Source organism: Orbicella faveolata, unplaced genomic scaffold, assembly GCF_042242905.1.
Source record: "Orbicella faveolata isolate gen_17 unplaced genomic scaffold, um_ofav_v1 contig_36, whole genome shotgun sequence".
NCBI lineage: Eukaryota > Metazoa > Cnidaria > Anthozoa > Scleractinia > Merulinidae > Orbicella > Orbicella faveolata.
The window spans coordinates 17,822,282-17,845,770 of NW_028301565.1; the positions used below are offsets into that span (position 1 = coordinate 17,822,282).

General features: G+C 36.1%; 3 protein-coding genes across 3 annotated transcripts; 1 reads left to right on the top strand and 2 right to left on the bottom strand.

The window, feature by feature from the left end:
• Nucleotides 1–797: 797 nt before the first annotated feature.
• Nucleotides 798–15,187, bottom strand: LOC110066051 (uncharacterized). Its single transcript, XM_020773250.2, has 7 exons — nt 15,003–15,187; nt 12,593–13,168; nt 11,366–11,455; nt 5,952–6,076; nt 4,750–4,824; nt 4,508–4,657; nt 798–2,124 (listed from the first exon to the last, which is right to left on the bottom strand). Exons 1-7 carry the CDS (start codon nt 15,054–15,056, stop codon nt 1,995–1,997), a joined length of 1,200 nt encoding a protein of 399 aa, XP_020628909.1. The 5' UTR covers nt 15,057–15,187; the 3' UTR covers nt 798–1,994.
• A 63-nt stretch (nt 15,188–15,250) lies between these two features.
• Nucleotides 15,251–22,999, top strand: LOC110066008 (cytochrome c oxidase subunit 5A, mitochondrial-like). Its single transcript, XM_020773202.2, has 4 exons — nt 15,251–15,389; nt 20,625–20,706; nt 21,508–21,785; nt 22,677–22,999. Exons 1-3 carry the CDS (start codon nt 15,326–15,328, stop codon nt 21,770–21,772), a joined length of 411 nt encoding a protein of 136 aa, XP_020628861.1. The 5' UTR covers nt 15,251–15,325; the 3' UTR covers nt 21,773–21,785; nt 22,677–22,999.
• On the bottom strand, nt 19,287–20,375 carry LOC149102484 (uncharacterized). The gene has a single exon (XM_089275356.1). The coding sequence runs from the start codon at nt 20,037–20,039 to the stop codon at nt 19,374–19,376; it is 666 nt and encodes a 221-aa protein (XP_089131482.1). The 5' UTR covers nt 20,040–20,375; the 3' UTR covers nt 19,287–19,373.
• Nucleotides 23,000–23,489: the final 490 nt, after the last annotated feature.

Sequence of the window (23,489 nt, forward strand, 5' to 3'; positions counted from 1 at the left end):
TTCAGGATATTGAAGAGTAGGGATTTCACAAGTTGAGGTAATTGAAAGGGTAGACAAATAGGAGTATCGTAACATTGCCACAACAAAAACTGAACAAAGAATTGTTTTATGGTCACCGGTAACATCTCTTTAATAATGCCTGATGTTCTCCTCTGATATTGTTCATTATCTTCATTCCATATACTTCAGATGAAATATACTACTGACTTTTTCACACAAAAGTAGTTTCCTCTTGTGGAAAATTCAGAGAGCAAAAATCATACTCAAAACCAATCAGTCTCGCATTGCACGCTTGGGCAATTTTTGAATTACTTGTCAAATAGCATTATTGCAGATCAGGCATTCCCAAAATACTTTAAAAATTGGCAAACTTTGGGTGATGTGAAATGATCCCAATGCCCCTATCCTTGCAGGGGTGGGACTCCCATATAAAAACAATAGGGGTGCTTGCCGGAAATTTTGAAAAGAATCCCTCAGAGGTACCAAGATCCTTTTTTATGGGCGTGGCTTGAAATGCTATATACTCCTAAGAGAAACCAACTCTAAAACAAGACGTTATCTTGTCATGTTTTTTTCCACTCAATGCCCTAAAAGGTACTGCAAAAGCTCCTGCTGTGGACTTTTTGAGGCTGAATCCCTAGGAGGAACCAAAACCACGTTTTTAATCTCTAAAAGGTACGATGAGCACCGCCAAGCCCCCATCTGCCCTTGTTGATCATGGTATTCTAAATCCTCCCAACAACTTAGCACGAGGCTCACTTATCCAATTGACAATGTACAAACAATGTGAAAGCAACTTGAAAGAAAGCAATTGTTTTATTAAAATCCACTTTAAAAAATGCTGGTGAAAATTAACCTTTGAAGCAAATATCTTCAATGTACCATATTTTTACAGGAATATTTTCATCGTCATATCACTCCCTCTGTAATTCTCTTTGAAACATGATACCTTATAACTTACATATATATATATATATATTGTGTGGTTGCATGGTTGATACTACTACTACCACTACAATTGCCCCTGCAAAAAAAAAAAACAAAGAAGAAAAAAACTAATGGCCACTGCCACCACTGCTGCTACTACTAAACTGATATTTCTGTAGAGGTGGGAGTTCAAGCCAAAAAACCTTCCATGGGTAGAGTACGGGTATTTTGTGGGGCAGCACATGTTTAGTTTTCCATTGTTCACTTGCAAAAGCTCTTGGGTTGAAAATTAACAAAGACCAGTGTGGTTTGAGTAATATTTTTCCACGCTCAAGGCAACATTTAAGGTTCATAAGTTAAAATCCAATCATTATGTTGCTCTAGAAAATAGCCAACTCCCAAATGGATCTGATCTGATATGTATGGCCCCCTTTGATTTTTCTTTCGATGTCCATGGTCTCCTTATCATGGATTTTGACTCCATCCCAGTCAATCTCTCCAGAATTGTACATTTGTATTGTTTCAAGTGAAAAGTTCTGCATTGGTAGAGTCAGTTATTATTGAATCATCATCCTCATTACCATCATTGAAAGGCTCATCTACATATATGCTTAAACCATTCTCATTCTACAGATTAAATAAGCATTCTTGAAATCCCATTTTTGTGTTTTTTTTCCCTATATTCTTCAAATGTGTTTCCATTACCAAAACAATAATCTGTTTAAAAATATGTGGTATGCTGGCATATCAATCACATGACTAAACCATATATTATTCTATTTACAAGAATCAAATTTGAAGACTTACTCTGAGAATAAACATAATTTCTTTATAAAGAATATGTACCTTACATGTTGTCATATCTTTCTTTTCTTCTTTCTCAAAAAGAACAAATATTACTACTATTATTTTCATTCCATAATTAAGAACAGATCTATTATTTTCCTTTCTTTGAAACAGGTTATTTCCATAATACCGGCACACTGGTCAAATGTGGCCCTTTATATAATGTATAACCTACAGAACAGAATGTAAATTTAATATTAAATATTTTAATAATTTCATTTCTATTTGTCTGACTGATCTCCAGCTTGAAGTTGTCGAAGAGAGAGTGGGGGAGGCAATGCATCATGGGATAGTTGCTGGACTGTTCTGTCAACACTCTCGTAAGTTAAACCTCCTTTTGCTTCCATTTCTCTGAAAAGAAAATGCAAACCAATTATCAAATGTTATTAAATAGATAGACTTGTACATGTTCATATGGCCCCATTCTTCCAGGGGAGAGCTAGGAATTAGTAGTAGTACATGTTCATAATCCGCTAGAAAACTCTGGTGAGCGGTCCTTAGAATGGAAGGATTTTTCCTGTCAAAAATGAAATTAGCCGTCTAACAAAGAGACCTGGGACTTTCTAGTCACAGTCAAAATTAAACCCACACTGTTTTGTAAAATGGGGCTGGAAGTAGAAGAAATGTACAAATGATACAAATATCTTAATTCATTGTTCTGTTCCATTAAATGCAGTGATCTGCTTTCTTCAGCTCTCCGTGAGTAATACTAAATCTTGATGCATGTACAATTATTTTTACTATCATCATTATTATTACTATTATTATTATTTTTTATTTTTGCTGGCAAGCCGTAGCGAGGCAGCAGCCTATTCTTTACAATAGTGAGAAAAAGCCAAAATCTGTTGGATGTAAGATCAGAGACATGCACAGTCGATTGCGTTTTTTATATCTGGGCATTCTAGGGTGCTTGTGAATGCACATGGAAGTATCGATCGATTTCGCGCAATAGCTGAGTACAGCTGTCCCACTCTGCTAGAAATCAAGGACATGATAAATGAGGTGAAATATAGATGTCTTTACTTGCTTGTGGAAGTATTCATCAATGTCATGAACGGTTTAGTGATGACTCTCGAGGAAGACAAGAGATTTTTATGTGTTTGGCTGCTCTATTATGTGAGCAGTTTTTGCCGATTCACAAATGGAGGTGCCAAGATATTGATCAAGTCCTACTTCATGGAGATCATTTTTTTTCTCAGTGCATTCAGCAGCAGTGAAGTGTTAGGCAAAAATGCTTCCATTTGGAGTAAACTGCTGACTGCAGCTTGCTGGTCTCAGGAGAAAAGAGAGGAAGGTGTGAAGCCAACCTGCTTTACGTCGAAAGCGACTTTGGTACCACAGGTAAATCATTCACAGTATTCTTTGCCCATTGAGGTGTTAAATTTGATTGTTGAGTCAAAATCTCTGCCCATTGAGGTAAATAATTCGACCATTGAGTTACATTTGCCCGTTGCGGTGAAAGAAAAGCTTGGAATCATATTGTCATGTGGATTTTGATTTCCATGCTTTAATGCGATTTGACATGACCTTTGATGACACATTGCATGACAGCTCCAGTTTTGGTAAACTCACAAGTTCATGCTATTAAAATGTCTCGTTTTCACTTTTACTGATAATGTTTAAGCATAAAGGCTAATTTTAAAAATAATACTTGTGGAAATACATCTTCTAAAGGTTTCCTGGGTCTCTTAAAGCAAGTTCTGGCATTTGTTACGTCAATCTTAACTCAAGAAGTAAATTTTGGGGCTCTGTTGTTGTTTCACAAAAGCCCTTTAAAACTAAACTAGTTGGAAAAATCGTCATTCTCTTCTTAAACAGCTACATCAACCCCTATTATACTGTTTATTTCAAATCAATTATCCTTAAAAACACAACAACGCTTTTCAGTTTTCAGAACATGTTTCAATGTTTTAAACATCATCATCAGCCATTATGAATGTATAGAAAAGATTTACAAAATGATCGGTATATATAACTACTCATATACAATGAAACTAATGAATTAAAATATTTGTCAACTATTAAACTTATTTAAACTAACCAATAGAATGAAACACAAACAAGAAAAAATAATCTAAAACTGCCTGTAAACAACAGTAGATAAATTTAGAAATGCAACGACAAATTAACATGCTCAACTTGTTTGTTGAGTTCAGGTTTCAACTGTTCAATATGAAAACTCTCTTTTATTTTAAGTTGACAATAAGTGCTGGCATGATCAATCGAGAATCTTAAAACAAGAAATATCACACTTATCCATACAACCTTTAGAAGCACTGAGATGTTTCAAATCATATCAGTATTTCCTTCAAGCTCTGACGCCAGCACCCACTTTCACATTGAAACTCCTAGTTTTTATTATTATTTATTAACAAAGTGGATACTTCACAAGTTACATTATTTTTCATGTGATGACACCAAAAAAGTGGGATTTTAATCCAAAAACAAATCTTTGCCACAAATATACCGGCCAGGGGCAATGGTGTACTCTCCAGGCACATTTTAATAATTTGTAAGAAAGAGCTTTACACAGAGAAGCACATGGTGCAGCCATAATTAATGAGAATTGCCTTATTCACTCCTGACATGCTGCTTGTTTTACTGAGCCATAATGAACTTCATATGACCAATCATGATGGCATAACTTCTTGCACATACATGTATTTCAGATCTAGAAATTACTTATTTATATATTAAATTTGCACTAATTGCAAAGTATATAACCAGCAATCACCTTGTAAATTCATCATGATTATCAAAACCATCCACTTCAGGAACTTTTGAATTTGGACAATGTGTCAATTTTCCTGTGTCGTCTTCACTATCATCATTGTCCTCAGAGGATACTTCTTGAGCCGAACGTCTATGCTCCTTTGGTGAAGACCTGATAATAATTGGCATTAATGTTATGGTTGAAGTCTTATTATAAAAATCAATATACCTTTATGTCTTCAAATGGCAGTGAAAGCTACCTACTTGTCCCAAAATCCCTGAATTCCAGTCCTTGCTGCACTCAAAGAAGCTTGTAATGATGCAAATAATCCTGATTTCCTGAGACAATGCATGAAAAGATATGCAGTTAAATCATTCATTCATTACATTGCCTCTGGAAGAGAACCTTGTTGTTGGGCTAAAATTGTATGTTTCTGATTGATTGACCTTGTTTTCAAGGAAGCAATATAAGCTCAGCTGTAGCAAGACTATCCCCATAATTTTTTTTCCAGTCACCTGACAAACCCAATATCTGAGATTTGTAAGCATCGTATGAAATGGCTATGCCTAAGATCGCCCTCAAAAGGACCCCTCAAGGCAAGTGGTACAGAGAAAGGACAAAGACCGCCTGGTGGAGAACTGCGACAGCAGACCTCAAAGAGTTTGGCTTAGTCTGGGTGGAGGCTGAAAAGATCACCAGGGACTGCAAGAAGTGGAGAAGTTAAATGCTGTGATGGCCTTATATCCCGGCTGGGATGATGAGTACGAGTGCCTGACCAACCCAGTTGTTTTGAAAAAGTCAAAAAAGTTTTTGATTCATTGCCTGCTCCCATTTTTAGGGTGTTCCAAAGTTTAAGGGACTTCAAGGGACTCTGACATCTAAATCAGCCCTCATACACTGTAATAATGACATCAAACAGTGCTTGTGGCTCCAGTGCAAAATGGCAGACACAGGAAGATTTTTTTGAACCAAGAGACAGAGAGCAACGGGAAACAAAACAGATTTTTGGTAATGGCCTTATTCCATTTTCAGAAATTTGGGCTTGTTCATAGTACATAGCTAGCTAAATAGTTACTAAACTAAAAACTACATCAATATTAATAATAGTCATGTGATCTAATTCAAACAATATCTTTTTCCGTATTCAGTCGATTCATTGATCAAATTTATTGATTAAAAACAAACAAATTATTTTTCTCCATGCATCTGGAATGAGTTAAAAACCTCCCCCATTAAATTAAATCTAAGAGGTTTGACATTGTTGCCATGCATTCCCCTTAAGGGCCAAAGAAAGTTGTTGTACTTCCGCCTGGGGTAGATTTACATCATTCTGTAAACAAGTGGCAGGGTTACTCTACCAGTTTAAAGCTGGAGTAAAACATTGGAGTCCAGACATATCCCAAATGGTACTTCCTGTTCAGATTGTGATTTTTAATTGTGAGTTATTTGAATGCTAATGTCTTACCTTTCTACTTTGTCCTTGGGTTTATTTTCCTTGTTTAACTTCTGATTTTCTCTTGGCTCCTCATCATGATCGGATTCTTGACTTTCAGTTCTTTGAGGTAGCAATTTCCGCTCCTCTGTCTTAGCCTGGAACATTAAAAGATTGAAATCATTTGAAATCATTTTCATATTCTACTGGCTGCTTGCAACTGCTATGTCCACCAATGAGTAGAAAGTGAGTACCATGAGCAAACTGATAAAAATATTTTGAGCAGTAACCTGTGATGGGCTAGTGTGCATGTTACTTTAGGCTTCAGAACCAGAGTTTATTGTTTATCTTTTCAACCAGTAGGCCCTGCAAAGGCTCTACTTTTATGACAGTTTTCTTTTCAATTCAAGCCACAAGGCTAGAAGGAAAAAAGCGACTTAAAGCTCTGGAGAAGTATGATGTATATCGCACCCCACTAATTTAAACTTAGTTACTTTGAATTCCCAGTTATTTTGAACCAAAAACTATTTCCCTTGGATTTGCCCTTCAATCATTTACTATTGGCTATTTGAACTCCCGCTATTTCAAACTATTTTTTTTTTTCAACTGAGAGTTCAAAATAACAAGGATCAACAGCACTTTGCCAAAGTATAACTTTAGGACAAATTGAAGTGAAACCATTTGAAACCCAAGGGCTGTAAAAAGATTTAAAAACAAGCCATTTCATGAAAAATCAAAGGAAATCTCTCAGAAAAGTTCACATAAATTTTTATGTTATGGGAAAAAGAAAAATGTTTCCACCATTCTCGCATTTCTTGTATTTTTGTGTGTGTGCATGTCCACCATATGCAAACAGCTTTGAATTTTAGCATGCCCTATAAATTAGAGTATAAAGTGTGGAATTGACTCCAATTTTGATGCATGCAGCAGTTTTGAAATTCAAGACTCTGAGATAGGCTTAAATTGTGAGATTCCAAAATTCAAAGAATTCAAAACTCAGAAAAAAAATTCGCCGGACTTTCCACTTTCTCCAGTGTGTAGAGAAGGTCTTGTCCAATAGCCTGGGGCAGGTGGATTTTGTGGTAGCTGCAAGTGGATCTTAGGCCAGTGAAATTTTTTGGGACAAATTTTGAGAAAATTCAAGGTACAGATAGAAGTACTGTATGAAATCAAATAACTGTTTTAATATTATTTTTTTAACATTTTTTAATTAATAATTTTTAGTTTTTATTAATGCTGCCAGTTAGAAAATTTGTGGCGATGAGTGAAAACGACTGCCGCGCTAGTACTACTTACAGTGTACCTAAAGGGCAAGCTGGAAAACTGGGTTTCTTTTCAACCTGTTTCTATGGACTTTTATTTACCCATCATATATATTGATTTATGGTTCCGCTTTTTTACCACATTCGGTCAAGACAGCATACAAAACATGAACCCTTAGAGACATATTTTATTTTCCTCATTTGCAGGTATGATCTGTATGCTTTTCGGATGATGCAGGATGTATTTCAGAAACTTAAAGCCAAATTACTAAAAAATGACATAATATTGGAATAATAAATCCCTTATTTGATGGTTTAACATGCATTTTATCTATAATATGCCCAAACATTTTACACATTGCTCATATTTTCTTCACCCCCTTAGTGTTCAGAAAAATACTATGCAACTTGCAAAATATCTACCCATAATTATAAATTAAATAAACCATTGACAGAATAAAGTGTATATTTCCAATGGAATAGCTCATGTTGCATGAACATTAAAATGAAAGCTTTTATAAAACTATATATGAAAACTGTGTAGAATATTCTTGCTGGAATATTTTTACAAGTAAAATTTCAATAATAATGATACTGGAAATGACAGGGTCAATAGTTTCTCAAAATCAATGGATACAAACCAGAACTAAAATTATAGTACTTAGCATTGCATTACTGGCTACCTAAAAGAAATCAAAAATTATACTTGTCTGGTAAGAAATCACACCAGTTTAGTTCTTAATTTTAAAGGTCTTCACTCAACATTATTTGGGGATTTTGGAAAGACTGATTTTTAATCCTAGAAGACTAAAGAGGCAATAATCACTTACGAAAATCACTTTTATCCAAAGGATTAGATGTATGCTATGAAAATTGGTCAGAACAATATTACAGATATCCATTAACATAAAACAAAACAAGATACTTATAGGTCTACAATTAAAAGAATATAAAAAATTATAATCATGCTACATTGCAGCTGAAAGATATAGTTAACTGTGAAGTTGCTATATTCATCTTTCAACTTCACCATGCTTAAAATCACACTTCACACTCTACAACATGTACGTTTACATTCAATACTGAATATGTAATCATAGAATATTCATACCATTTCTGAGCAAAATTTTCTTAGCAAGAAAATATGGGGCTTTAAAAAACAACAACAACAACAAAAAACAAACTTAAAGGACTAAAGTAGAAACTATACACGTAAACCAAAAGGGTACCCACTATAAAAGAAAGCAAAATGGTTGATTTGAACCTACCAGCCGTGATGACATTGTCTCTGAAATGGAGAATCCAAGGGCTGATGACTTATGATTTAAATTCTCACTCAATTAGATTTTTCATATGTCAAGCCACGATAAAATCCTATCAGAAATTCCCAATAGCTTTACTTGAGTGGGTCTTTTAATCTCGAAAATTTTAATTGCAGAATCTGTTTCGATGTACACTGGGCACATTGTCCATCTGGTCATAACATTAGGATTGTTATTCAAGCTGATACATAAATTACTGTTCAGCAAACAAATATCCCTTTTTGCAATGACCTGACCTGCCTGAATTTTGAATTCTAGGTATGGAAATTTTGTCAGCTACCAAGAAACATATTCAGCAGCTCACACAATATTTGTTTAAAGGTTATAATGATTTTAATGGCAAACAGACAGACCAATCAAATTGTGGCAAACCTTCCATTGTCATTTGACCAAATGTCAATAAATTGGTTTTATAAATTTACATGAGTCTACTAAAAGTGATGTCTAAAATTTAAATAACATATGCTTGTGAATTTTATGGTCTTCAGGTAATATCGTAAAATAACAGGAACAAAGCTGAGTTCATTTAAACCGAAATTATTTTTGTGGACCAGATCTCTCATACATATAAAATTATGTAGTGTCACATCACAGTACAACTATTATTTCATGCCATCAAATAAGCAGATTTTGGTTTTACTGCTAACCCATAAACTCAGTGCCCGCACAATTACTATTAATTGCTCCTGACCAACACAGAAATATTAAAGCCGAAAATTTAAAATTTAAAAAAAACTCCATTATGTGAAAAATGTCACTGTTCTACTTAATAAATATATCTGCTCCAGTGCCTGTCAAACATTTTAAACAAAATTTTAAGCCATGTAAAGTAAATACAAACTACTCTTTGACACTGGATTAAACAAAGCTACTTATTTATATTTCAATACTTCAGTTTTAGAAATATGACCCTAATAAATTATTCATGTTTGAGTTTATAACTTCTGAATACAAATTCATTCATATCAGTGTTGTAGATAAAAACTAGGCAACAATGAACATATTTATCAAATGACTCCTTTATCAAAACAGCCAAGCGAAAAATGAAATTTCCAATTGTACAACTACATCATAATATTATTACACCTCAGGCCTCTTTCAAAATGTGTTTAACATACATGTATGCATGTAGAGTTCTGTACATTAAATTATTAATTGTAAATTTCATATTACATGTATGTGATTCTGACAGAAAAGGTTACTTGATTGATATTCCTCAAAATTAAATAAATATTTTTTTTTTCAGTACAATGTCAGGTAACACTGATGGGGTGGAATTAAGAGTTTTAAAACAAAAATTGAGTATTCATAAGCCCAGTCGAGAAGAAAACATGGAAATCTCATTCCTGATCAATTTGTCATGGACACTCTCAGTTATCATCTCGACAAAAATAAACAGGAAAGTACATCAGGTAACCAGTACAGTGGCGTAACTTAGACATAAAAATAAAAGCAAACACTCAGCCCTTGAGCAGGGCTTCCATCTATGTCATCTACTGGTGTTTGTTATTTTTATTACTTGTTTTATTATTCTCCAAAATGAATTATGCTGACTTTCTTTAATTTCAAACTTGTGAAGAGAATGAATTGTTCAGTAAAGAAGATAGTAGAATGTTGACATGATAGCATATATTTCTTAAACATTTCTGAAAAATCCCAAAATATGCAACATGGTGTTGGCTAACAGAGGTATTAGCCTTGTAATGTTATTTTCATGCCATGAGCATAAAGTACCTTTTTCTCTTTCAGTGATCCAAACTATAATTTGTTCAAGCAGAAAATCTGATACCCAAATTTCATGACAGATATTAATGGTTTTACAGAGAAAATATTGATTTAGTATATAACAGCTAAATTATTATCTGGGCCAAAGAATTCATCCTGGACATGTGCATAAGTTTTCTACTCATATTCGACTGAATCATAAGCAAAGGAGTTGAGTGGTGCATGAATGAGCATGAGAACAGGAACATACAAAAGGAATATTACAATGAGAAATAACCACCTCTGTTGTTACATTTTCATGATTGAACAAAGCATTTTCAAACGAAACCTTCCCACAAGAGGTGTGAGCTCACCTTTGTTTTGTTTTGTTTTGTTTTGTTTTTTCACTGTATCATTGCAGAAAGAATTGTTCAGGTTCCCCAAATGTCCTAGTGAAGATCTAAATTAAGATCCTTGAGATATTGGGTGCTTACCATTTACATGAAAAAATTCCGAAATTCCAGTTGGAAAATCAAATGGTTCGCACCCTTCCGTTTGGGAAGCTTTGGAAAGTATGGGCTGTGATTTTAGGTGATGCTATTTTTCTGCTCTTTTAAGACTCTCTAGCTGATGTGGATATACTTCATAGCGATTCCCTCTCCCGCAACGTCACATTTAATTGTTTAATGTTTATGCCTGAAATTTCCACCCGGATAGTTTTTGTAAATGGTAAGCACCCATTGTTTATTACCAGGGTCCTACTTCCCCTTTGTGAAGTCTTAGCCTATTACAACAAATATCAGTTTGTTAGCAACTTTTAAATCTTAGGCAGAGAGACCCAATGAGAGTAATGTGTCCACTGAAGTCCAACAGCACAACACTGTTAATAAGTCTGGAAAACTACATGCTAACCTCAAGCTCACCATATCTTCCATGAGACAGCATACATATAATTATGTGGTTTATACAGTTAAACCCCACTAACTTAAATTCAAGGGACTCAAAGAAGAGGTCGAGATGAAGTGGGCTCAAGATAGCCAATAGTAAGTGACTGGAAAAATAGATCCAAGAGAAATTTTCTTTGAGTTCCAGTTATCAGGGAATTTGAGATAACGGAGTTTAAAGCAGTGAGGTTCTACTGTAATTTCAGTGCCCATACCGTCAATTTGCTGTGCTGATGTTTAATCAAGAGCAGTTCATGTTTGAATTTTTTGTCCATTTCAGCCATCTTTGCATTAAACCTCTCAAGCTGCAAAACAAATATATTTTCTTTACGTCTAACACTGACAAGTTTATTTTTCTACTTAATATACAAATGCACTTACAGTAAGTCATATTTTTAAACACTTTGTTTGCATTAGAACTTACATAACACAGGTTGATGGTTTGTAACAAAAAGTATTTGGTTTCCATACGAATGTTTGCATTGATTGAGGGATTCATAAGTTTTTCACAATATTTGATTTACAATAATCTGAGCAAGGTTACTGAATATTATTGCATGTTTAACAGTTTCAAAAGACAAAGTAATATAATACATTACGTAATATAATATTATATAATTATTGTATTAAGGGAGATGAGATTCTCTACAGTTCAACAAAGTTTTTAAAAAAACCAAAACATTAATTTCTCCATTACTTTATGTAACTAAATGCACATTCATATTTATTTATTACTCTGCAATGTATTATTTACGTCAGAAAAGTTTTTTTTCTGTGCATTCATAGAGGGGCCTTATCCAGACATGTGAAAGGCTCCAATTTTGACAAATGTCACGCTGCAAGTGATGTATTTTCTTGTACATATTTGTAACAACTAGGACATTTCTTGGCTTGCCAGCTGTACGTCAAATCTCTTCTTGTTTGGAAGGGTGTTTTACTATGTGGCAAGTCAAAAGAATGTCAAGAATATGAACAGTGTATACTAAGTAAAACTTTGTAAGGTATTATTTATGTCAGACATGAGATCCATGAGTTGGCATGTCTATACCAACTCTCCTGGATTATCCAGGAGTCTCCTAGCCTGTGAACAGTCTCCTGGATACAGACCGAATCTCATGATCTCCCATATGGGTCACCAATTCTCACAGATACAAACAGAAATGCTTCACATAGATTTTCACACTTATTTGAAGAAATGTTTGGAGTGTTTGCTTAGGTTTGAGAAGGTAAAAATTATCCATCTCCTGGATTTCAATTTTTTTTAGTTGGGCATCTCTGGTGACATCACTTGAATGCTTCACTCGTACTTGAACCAAAATGAGTTACTACTACGTAACTACTAAAGGTGGTAACTTTTCTCAGTTTGTGAATCAACTACAAACTGAAAAAATTATATTATGGTATTTCAATCAACACATGCACAAGTTAAAATCAATGTGTACCTCAAATTCACTAGAAAACACCAGCCCACTTGAAGAAACGTAAAATCCATTCTTTAGCTTGCCAAAACCACTATATATAGGATCCGGCTTGTTGTGAATTTTCTTGCTTTGGTCATCTGAAACATCTAACAAAGAACATTTTGTGCTTGTGGCAGTTGCTGCTTCACTTTTCTCCAGTGTACATGATGAATCTGTCTTTAAGGAAAATAAATGAAGAAAGTTCCTTCTCCATTTTTCCTGACTCAGTTCAATAGTTTTCTTTTGAAAGAAACTATGTAACAGTGCTTTCCATGTACAAAGACTTTCTTCCCTTGCAGAATCTCTGCTACTGCACCCAAGCTTAGTATTTACTTCATATTGGGAAGCGCACATTTCCTTGTCAAAAAGAATTGATGCCAAACAAGGCACACTAAAAACTGTTTCCTGCGATGGTGGTTCTTTGCATTCTGTTTCTTTTTCATGCTCCTGATCTGGGAAAACACAATCAATCATTGATTTAATAGCAATGTGGTCAGCACTTGTCCCAACTGCATATAGTTGATGGTATTGTTTGAATGAAGCCCATTGTAGTTTTGGCTGTGAGAAAATAGAAACAAAATAAATGAGTCCTGCTCCACATGGTCAGTAAATACGTTTTGCCTTTGCCTCCAATGCTATCAGGTGAAAGTGAATTATGGGTACCTCTTAGCCCTACAGATATGATGTTACAGATTACTATTTTGCAGGACAGGTCACAGCCAAACTGTCATAAACTCCACGGCAAGTATTTTCCATAACAATGTAATTCTTTTGGGATATGTGTACAAAGCAGAATTAGTAGATATGCAAGGTCTAGACAAGATAGACAAGGCTTTTCGGATCATGCGTAATTTGTGCACCCCTCGACCGATATATCAGTCGACATATCGACCGACACTCGACCAATGTATCGGTTGACATTTCAACCAACACTCGACCGATGTATCGGTCGACATATCGACCGATATATCGGCCGAGATATCCATCAAGTGTCAGTTGACACATTGTCCGACTATCGGCTGATATCTCGGTCTATATAGCGGCCGACACTCGGCCGATAAGTTGACCATTGACACTCGGTGGAATATCAGTCAACTGTTGGTGGTATATTGGTCAACTGTCATATAATATAAGTCAAAAGCTTAGACTGCCAGTGTCAGATTATAAGTTATGTGCATTTCATCCTTTTTTGGTCAACCTTAAAAATTTCTGAAGGCTATATGTTCGAATCATTCAGCCGTTGTCAAGCAAGACACCCAAGTGAAATACTGCCAAATACACAAAATACAGTTGACAGGAAAGAGGATAAGGATGATGAAGGATAACAAGGTGCTGCAACAGAACTGATAAAAGACAAGCAAGTCTTGAATTTGCCCATGCATAGGGATTAATTAGGCTAAATTATTTAGGAATAAATTAAGGCGGAAAACATGAACACTTCTGGAAATGATGTTAAAGGCTACCACTAGTGGCTGCCTATGCCATTACTAACCTAGGTTAAATTACGTCTGCGACACAGGCTACAGTCACCAGTAGCTAAGTACCAGTGAAGTATCAGCGGAATGTCAGCAGCCTATCAATCAATATCAGTCGATATATCAGCCAAGTGTTATGTTGACCGACATATCGGTCGAGTGTCGGTCGATATATATCGCCCGATACCTCGGTCGACTGTCGGTCGATATGTAGACCAATATATTGGTTGAGGGGTGCACAAAATACACATGATCCGGCCTTTCAGTATCTTGCATTTTTCATTTTCTTACTCCCTCACTTTCTTTTGCAGTTTTGTTAGCTTTTCTGTCACCTTTGTTTACATTGGACAGTGAATATGGTATTTTCAACATAAAATCTCAATAGTTCAGAAGACCTCAAAAGGATAAAAGCCTTATTCCATTTTGAGAGGACGAACCCGTGTATTAGCCGGTTTAGGAGCTAATAGTGTCTAAAGTTGACACGAGATGACCTTGAAAAAGACATTTCTTTTGTTCTCAAACACTGCCAGAACACAGTCCAACGATTCATTCATATCCCTTGATCTCCACGAGAGAAAAACATTGTGGGTGAGGCCGAGCGCGGATCGACCTAATAATTATCCGCCCCTCCTCTCATAGCTCATGTCACTATTGCATCTATACGCCAGCTTTTGATGTTTGTTTGTCATAAAAAGTTTATTCAAGTGCCTAGTCTTACCCGTCAATTTGTGCCCTCGATTTTCTGTCCGCTTAGTATTTGACATATTAATAATAAATACGAAGTAGTACGAAAGAGATGTAGGTCAATAAATACAGAAACAAACGGTAATTAACGTAATAATTACTGAAACGAATCAATTTTCCAGGGCCGCAATCAGATGTCATGCATGCCATTATGTTTTAGTAAATGTACTTACTTCTTCGTGTTTGTCATCACCGTCAAACTCATTTTCTCCGTCGATGATGCTCATTTAAGCCCTCGTACCGTTTTGTTTGCAGGTCTGCTACATCCTGTCTTTCTGGAGACACTATTGTATTCCTTATAAAACCAAAATTAACTCCGGTCACTCTCGACCGAGTTCACTCACGTTCCTCTCGAAGATTGTCACATTCGCTTCTTGCGTCTGCAGTTGGCATTTTCTTTCCCAGCGGCCTCACAAAAATGTGAGTCCGCAAAGACTGACGGGTACTAGTGACCGGTCGCCATTTTGAGATTGCAGCGAAAGAGGAACTTGAAGAAATGCTTCGTTGTGCCGCCCGACGATTGGTATCTCCCTCCTTAAGAGGAGCTTATTCCATGTTGGGTATGTTTTGGCTTCCTTTTTCTGATATTCTTGGGCAATTAACTATTGTTTTAAAGGCTTGGAGTGACCTTTTCGTCAAACGTCTCGTTGCCCGAGCTTACGCGTACGAGTGCATGATAGGATATATATGAGACTAAATTGAAGATATAAGCTTAAGTTCATTGATCTTTCGTCGATAAGTACCATTCGTGAAAATTTTACTAGTTCCTTTCCGTTGAATCGAGCGTTTGGGAAAAAAACATCAGAAATTAACGTGTGTTATATGCATTTGATTGTAGAAACAGGGATTATATTGATTCATGATAATGCGAAAAATTAGATAAGCTTAAGCTTTAACACTACAACATCTACTCATGTGCACATTATCATCAACATGTACACCAATCGGTCACTTTGTGGATTCGTATTATACCCGTAGATGGTGAAGAATGCAAAGTGAATATATGAAATTTATTAAATTTGAACTGCGGAGAAAATGTAAATACGTGAATGGTACTTGTAGTTCTTTACCCAACTCAGCACTTGTGAAAGTTATGATGTAACAATAACTGAGATAATGAGCAGAAACATAGCCACATGTGAGAAGAAATCCTTCTGCAGGCCTGAATTACTTTATTTCAATGTTGTATAAAAATCACAACCAATCCTGGATACAAGACAGGTCTCTGTGGAGTTATGCACCTATCGATGTTAAGCTGCTTGGGGGGGGGGGGGGGGGGGGAGGCCGGGCAAAGGCAGGGGATTTGAACTCCGATCATCTTTTCAGTTCAAATGCCTGACCCCAGGGAAATTAACCTTGGTCAAAAGAGTGCAAATTCCCCATCCCAGAGATATTAGTGTTGTTCAAAAGACTGCAAATTCTCCACCTCTATCTAGAAAAGGGCATAGGTCTGTCAAAAAAAGAATTAAACATCAAAAAGTTGCATTTAAAAGGCAATGTCTGTTCAATACAAAAATGTCACCTAATTTATATTAAAATTGTGATGACTCCCTAAACACATACAACTAAACAAGACAGAAAACATGGAAATTCTTATCACAACTAATGTCCTACACCATTGTGACATTTTAATGACTTACATTTTAAACAGAAACGATGGAAATAAAATGTTAACCTCTATCTGTAGTAGAGAAATATGAAAAAAGTCCCATAAGAGGACTCAAGATCTTAGATGTATTCACTAATTCATAATACACTGCACATGGTAGGCTCATAAAGATTAAGTTCAATAATTCAATTTCATTTTAGTACTAAAATTATAACATGCTTAGAAACAACATGCATTGCAAATTGAATGTATGAAGGTGAATACAGAACACTATCCTGTAAAATGTTTCATAATTTCAGTTCATTTGAGCTTAAATTAAAAACAGTCTTACGTTATGTAGGATTCAGAAATCTGTTTCCATACACAACTTTCAAAATACAAATCAATGATGTTAAGCAATGGAGTTAACCTTTAACTAAGGAAAAACCAAGATCTGTAACAAAGGCCTTGTTTACAGAATATCTGTAACAATGTTCAGTTCAACACCAAACTAGCCAGCGATCTGGGACATTGTTTTCTTTCAATTCTGTACAGTTTGTTTCCAGTAATTCTTGGTCATCCAAGATGGTGTCAGTAGAGCCCAGTCTACCAACGGTTGAAGTCAAAAGTTCTGACCCCCAGGACTCAGCGAATGATCAAAAGTCCCAACCATGTGCAGACTTGATATGTCAAAACCCCCGCCTATGCCCAGCCACCCCCCCCCCCCCCCAGCGGCTTAACATTGATAGGTGCATAATTTACTTTCACGCCATCAGTATCTAGAATTTTCCAGTTCCAATTTCAGGCATTTCATGAGTAGGAAAAGAATTGAGTCTTCTAAGAGAAGTGTCTGTACATTCAAGCTAGACAAGTTGGGTTTGGCAATAAACTTGGAAATTAGAACAAATTGTGGGCAAAAAATAGATTGTACATTTGGTACAGATGAAAAAATTTCTGTTGTGGGTTTGCTGCAACAGGTCAAATCCAAAAGATGTAAGTGAAAATTGTCTTATCTAAATGTGAAATATCATGTATTTTGGATGGAGTGGTTTCTATTACATTAATTGCATTAAATGGAACCACTGTTTAACCTATTGACTCCTGTGCCGGCCGTAACCGGCCGTGCGAAAACCCACCCCCAATTTCCTGTGCCGGCCGGAAACGGCCATAAAAAAAGCACATGAGGAGAATTGCCTTTCCTACCCTCCCTGAAGACGTTTTGGTTCTCCTATTATTCTACTGTTGTTAAGGACAAATAAACCAATGAGAATCGACTTTCTGCGCATATTTTTAGAGGACTTTAGGGGTCCTAGAAAGACAGTTTTTCGTCTTAAAATCATGCGCTCGAAAAGTGTAAGTAATGATGGCGTATTGCGGGCCAAATCTACAAACTTCCAGGGTCTTGTTTTCATACCTAAAATGGAGAAATTACTTCTTTGGCACTAAAAATAGAAAGGAAAAATATAAATCAATGTTTAGGTGGCGTCAGAATGGAAGATCAAGGTGTTCAGAGTCCTCAAACCTTTCTGGTGAAGAATTTTTCCTTCCTTCAACCACCATGAAAACGTAATGATCAGTGTGCTTTCAAGTGAGTTTTGAATACAGATTGTGGATTTAAAGCAGCTTCCTGGACTTAAGAAAACAAAAATGGTAATGTACAGTATTACTTCGAAGTTGAATTCAACTTTTAGAACAATTGGTAAAGCCACAGCCGATAAAATAACTACAAAACTCGTCAGCAAAATCTCAAGCTTGTTCTTTAGCGTGAAGAATTAATTTGAACATGCAGTCGTGCAACAAAGCATGTCTGCAAAATTTTGAACATTTTTATGCTTTGAATACAGATCGCGGATTTAAAGCAGCTTCCTGGACTTAAGAAAACAAAAATGGTAATGTACAGTATTACTTCGAAGTTGAATTCAACTTTTAGAACAATTGGTAAAGCCACGGTCGATAAAATAACTGCAAAACTCATCGGCAAAATCTCAAGCTTTCGCTTTAGCGTGAAGAATTAATTTGAACATGCAGTCATGCAGCAAAGCATGTCTGTGAAATTTTGAACATTTTTATGCTTTTAGATAAGTTTTTTTGCCTCATCTTGAATGAAACTTTATTGTTATTGAACTTCCTGTCACGTTTCTTTCATTTGGTTGCCTTTATTTGTGAATTTTAGGTTGTAAAAGTAAACAGTATTTTTGCACGCCAGATTTCTGCGTATTTAATTTACAGTGACCCCCATGGTTTGTTTGTTTACTTTATTCGCTTCGTTCAAATATATTTTTTTGAGTCTTATTCTGCTACTACAGAACTCCTGAGAAAAGAACTAAGTGGGAACTAAATTAACACATTTGAAATACAATTTATCTCAAAATAATTGGCTTGTTTTTGTCGTCTTTTTGATGTACAACTTTCATCTTTCTTTCACTGCACCATATTATTTTGTTGCGAAATTATCTGATTTCTTCTTTTTAAATTGGTTTTTACATGTGTCTTTCGCCGTTATTTTCTGGTGTTTTATCAAATGTTAATGTTGCAGTTCCTAGGGAATAATGCTTTAAATACCCCAACGAACACAAGCAATAAACACGCGTTCTATGGCGTAAAGGGGGAACACTGCTCCGCAATCGGTGTGACCAAATGCCAAACTTATCTCCCCAGTGGTTTATTCTGCACTGGATTGGACAAGTCAGCAAGGCCAAAAGCTTGCACATCCTAAAAGCGTAACTCTAAATGGCACTACGAGCTGACCTCTGATCAGCATCGTGCTAGAGTGTAGGCAGTTCTCAAGCCTTGCTTATCTCCCCAGCACTATGAGCCGACTCCGCCAGCACGTGCTGGATCGGACAAGAGGCATAAATAGCGCCACTAAATTAGCGAAAACGAAGCTTGGGGAAGTTGCTGCAAGACTTAACCACCACTAATACCTGCAGAGCAGGTATTCCCCCAAGCAAAAGAATTAAGAAAATAGAACGCTGGTCATACGTGGCGCAGCGGACAATAGGACATTTTGAGGTGTACGGATGTACAGTAGGTAACAATCTGAAGACCATCTGCCAAGAACTTTAATTAACCAGTCTGGGAGACCAGCAGCAGCTGCTGTAGATGCAGCGCTGATGTGAAAACTATGACCCTTAAGGGATTTATAAGGGAGACCGGCGTAACGGGCTGCGTCCCTAAGAAAGTGTACTACCACCGACCAAGTAATGTATCGGCCAGACTGAAATGAGAATAAGGGCCCCCGAGGGCATGCGGCGAGGAAGTACGAACGCATGGCAGTCACTGTGCAGAGCGGTGAGGGTGAACACGCAATTAAAAGCCGGTGACCCTCCCGAAAAACATCAGTCTTAGAAGATTTAAGAATAATTGACATCTGCCACGGGCTGGCCAGAGAGGGATGAAATAACACACAATCGGCCAATAGGTCAAATTGAGGGCGAAACTTAGATACCCCTTGATATGTAAATTCACTGCAGCGAAGAAAACAAAAGAATGCTAGTGTGAAGGCAGCCCAAATCATAGAAAAATCCCGCTCACCCAACCAGGAGAGCAAAATGGGACGTGTGGTTAATAAAACCCTCGGGGTAACAGGTTGCCTTAGAACACGGGTATTTTGGCCCTTCATTTTTATTCAACTTTAAATAAACAATGTCTTGAAACCTGATCTTGTGTCTGTGGTTACTGCGCATATGGTATATTTTTGCGCTTTCGCCCGCTCTGAAATATTTCTCAAAAACGCCGAGGAATTAGGGGTGGGTTGCGGGCAATTTCATGCAGGAGTCAATGGGTTAAGGGGTATCTACTGTAATGGCCTTCATTTGTGAATGTAGACTTAAAGTTTACAAAGCTGGAAGTATCCTTAATTCCTGATGAATATAAAAATGTTATGCTGGTTAAGAAAGAGGTTTTAAAAACCATAACAACCCAACGTAGTGGCCATTAACATAAGCCTTCTTCAGGGGTAATAAAATATAATGAAGTGACAAGTTTATATGTTCATTTTTTTATTAGGAGCTATGCGATCTTAAATAAACTTGTCTCTTCATTATATTTTATTACCCCCGAAGAAGGCTTATGTTAATAGATGAAATGTTGGGTTTTTAAGATTTTCAATACTTTTTTCTTAACCAATGCAACATTTTTGTAGTTATCATGGAACCACCCGGTTACAAATCAGCTTTTAATATCCTTAATTCCTGTTCAATATCAGGTGTTGCATCTAGAAAGATGAGTAGCAAACCTAAGGAATCTGATGAGGTGTTTGATGCAAGATGGCAAGCTTATTTCTCAAGGTATGGTCAACTAGTTTGTGATAGTATTCTGATTTTACTGTACTGTAGACCATTTGCAATATGCATTTCACAAGCTGAATGGATTTTCAAGTTGTTGTTCTTTTTTTTTCTGATGTAAAGAAGTTACTGCCTTATTGTTGGGCAATAATTTATGCTGTATGTTGGAAATCTATCAGTCCTCTGTTCTCATTCATCAGACTGGCACTTATCTTCCGTTTTCAAAGCATTTTATGTCTGTCAAACAGAAACATTAATTTGGTTCTTTTTGTGCCTTCAGTTTTCAAAGCAATTTATGTCTGTGTCAAACAGAAACAATTTGGTTGTTTTTGTGAAAGCAAAAAAAAAAAGTTTCATTTAAATGGGTCATGTGAGAGGTAGAACGTAAAAAAACAGTACCATGTAAAAGCACAGTATAGAGTTAAGTCAGTGTTCCAGATAAGTGGGGGTCTCAGGTCAAAAATGTTACAAGATCAGCTGCATGACCCAACAAATTCATAGAACATTTATATTGATTTGGTCGGAGCAGTGGGAATTGACCCATTCAAATTTCTTGTTGACACCCAACCTTGAAAACTTATCTGGAACCCTGTAAGTAGCTTTCATTTGAATCGTCACACATTAGGATTGCCTCGCACTTGAGGCATATTATTAACCAGCAGTATATACACATGCATATAGACTTCTGTAAATAGACCTAAATGTTAAATCCACTCACATTGACTCATGGTTGAATTCTTGAAGTGAAAGGGTCTTTAGAAAAGTATATATATATATTTTTTATCCACTTTATTTGTTGATTAGACCTGACATTGATCATTGGGAGCTGCGTAAAGGGTTGAATGAACTCTACGGACATGATTTGGTGCCAGAACCTAAGATCATCATTGCAATGCTGCGGGCTTGCCGTCGTCTGAATGACTATCCCATGACTGTTAGGATTCTAGAGGCTGTTAATGATAAAGGTGCAGGAAGTAGTGAAATCTACAACTACATTCTCAGTGAAATCAAACCCACCATGGAGGAACTGGGACTATCTACTCCAGAGGAACTGGGCTTAGCAAACTGATGTTAATGATAAGGTACAGTGTAAATGTCGCAGATTTATGTTAAACCTTTGCTTGTTTATTCTGACTAATAGAAAGGCCTTTGTGGTCAATTGCTCTTAAGCTCTCACATTTTGTGCATTTGCCCCAAAGAAAACCAATTTTGCAGCTTGCTTTTTGAGCACTCTGCAACAAACTATGATGTACTAGCCCGAAACTCGTTCTCACAAGCCTGCCCACCACCCCAGCCCACCCGTCCCCCAAAAAATTATTTCTTGCAATACTTCTGTAATTTGATCTAGTTCTTTTTTGTTGGGTGCTTATTGAGAAATCAGCCTGAAGAAGTTCTTAATGTGTTCGTAAACTTTGTTTCAGAAACACTACACATAACATGTTGTTAGAGGTTTAGTTAGTATATTTATTGTACATAAATAGCTAGGTAAATAAATCAGTAAGTCAATAAATAAAACAAAAATCTGTCAGGTAGTAAACTAGTTAACATTAACCAGTAGAAATGTAACATTAGCTTCAAAATTTTTTATTATGCTGACACCCTCTCCCTTATTATATATATTTAAGAACATGTTTTATTTATTAGGCTGAACTGGTTCTTATATATGTGGTGCTTTATGGGCCAAATTTCAGCCTGATGTTCTTAATCCATTTGTTCTTATATGCGGGTGTTTAATGTACCTTCAATTTATTGTTACAGTTTACTCTTGTCTCTATTACTGTCTTAAAAGAACTAACAATTAATTACTAGTTCATTTTAGATGATACCAGAGTAGACTGAAAACAGCTGTGAGGTATTTCAATCCTGGCTGCCTCAAAATTTTCCAAAAGTCTCTAAGGGCTATATTCCATGTACCTATTCAATTTGGACCTACATGGGTATTAAATTAATTTACTCTGTCCTGTTTATTTCAGATCATGTGGTCGTGGTCATAATTCCATGGCACTTGATGCATATGCCACTGTGTTAAAAAAAGTTTGAATACATTGTAAACTGGTTTATCTCAAAATTGCATTGCAGTTATAATATTTTGTTGTGACAGTAACTTGATTTTGTAATTTTAGCAATTTATTGCATCTAGACCATCTCCTTCATTTTAAATAAAACAAGTGTAAAGAGCTACACATGGTGGTTTTCAAGTTATATTTTTAACCTCAAAGCAGTGTAGTTGATTGTTATTGACATTCATGTAAAGAAATGGCAAATGTGGACCATTAAACATAAACTGTCGTGGGAATTTGTGTAGCTGTGGAACGAATCAAGATTTAAGCAATGGAGTACTTTTTCCGTGATTACGTAGCTTCATCTAAACACAAGGGTGGTTGGGAGAATTCAAGACAGCTATGCAAACCCAAGATGCAGTCGAGGGTTTGCATAACTTTTGAGAATTCTCCCAGACTCCCGTGTGATTAGATGAGGCTATGTTAACATGAAAATATGCGCCAATCTAAGACGTTACAACTGTCTTTATATTCTCTCATCTAACACACCTATGGACCAATGAGAAGACTTGTAGTATCTCAGTTATTTAATAAACTTCGATCCCTACCTACTAGTTCCCCGTAAGCTTAGCTTGCTTTGTGTTGAGCATTATAAAACAAATCGTCCTTATGGTTTCCGTGATCACAACCTGTGGGAATTACTTTGGCGCAAATCATCAAGCACTGCAATCGAGACCAGGGCTTTTAAAAGTTATGTTGAAAAGATTGCTAGCGTTTTTCTTCTGT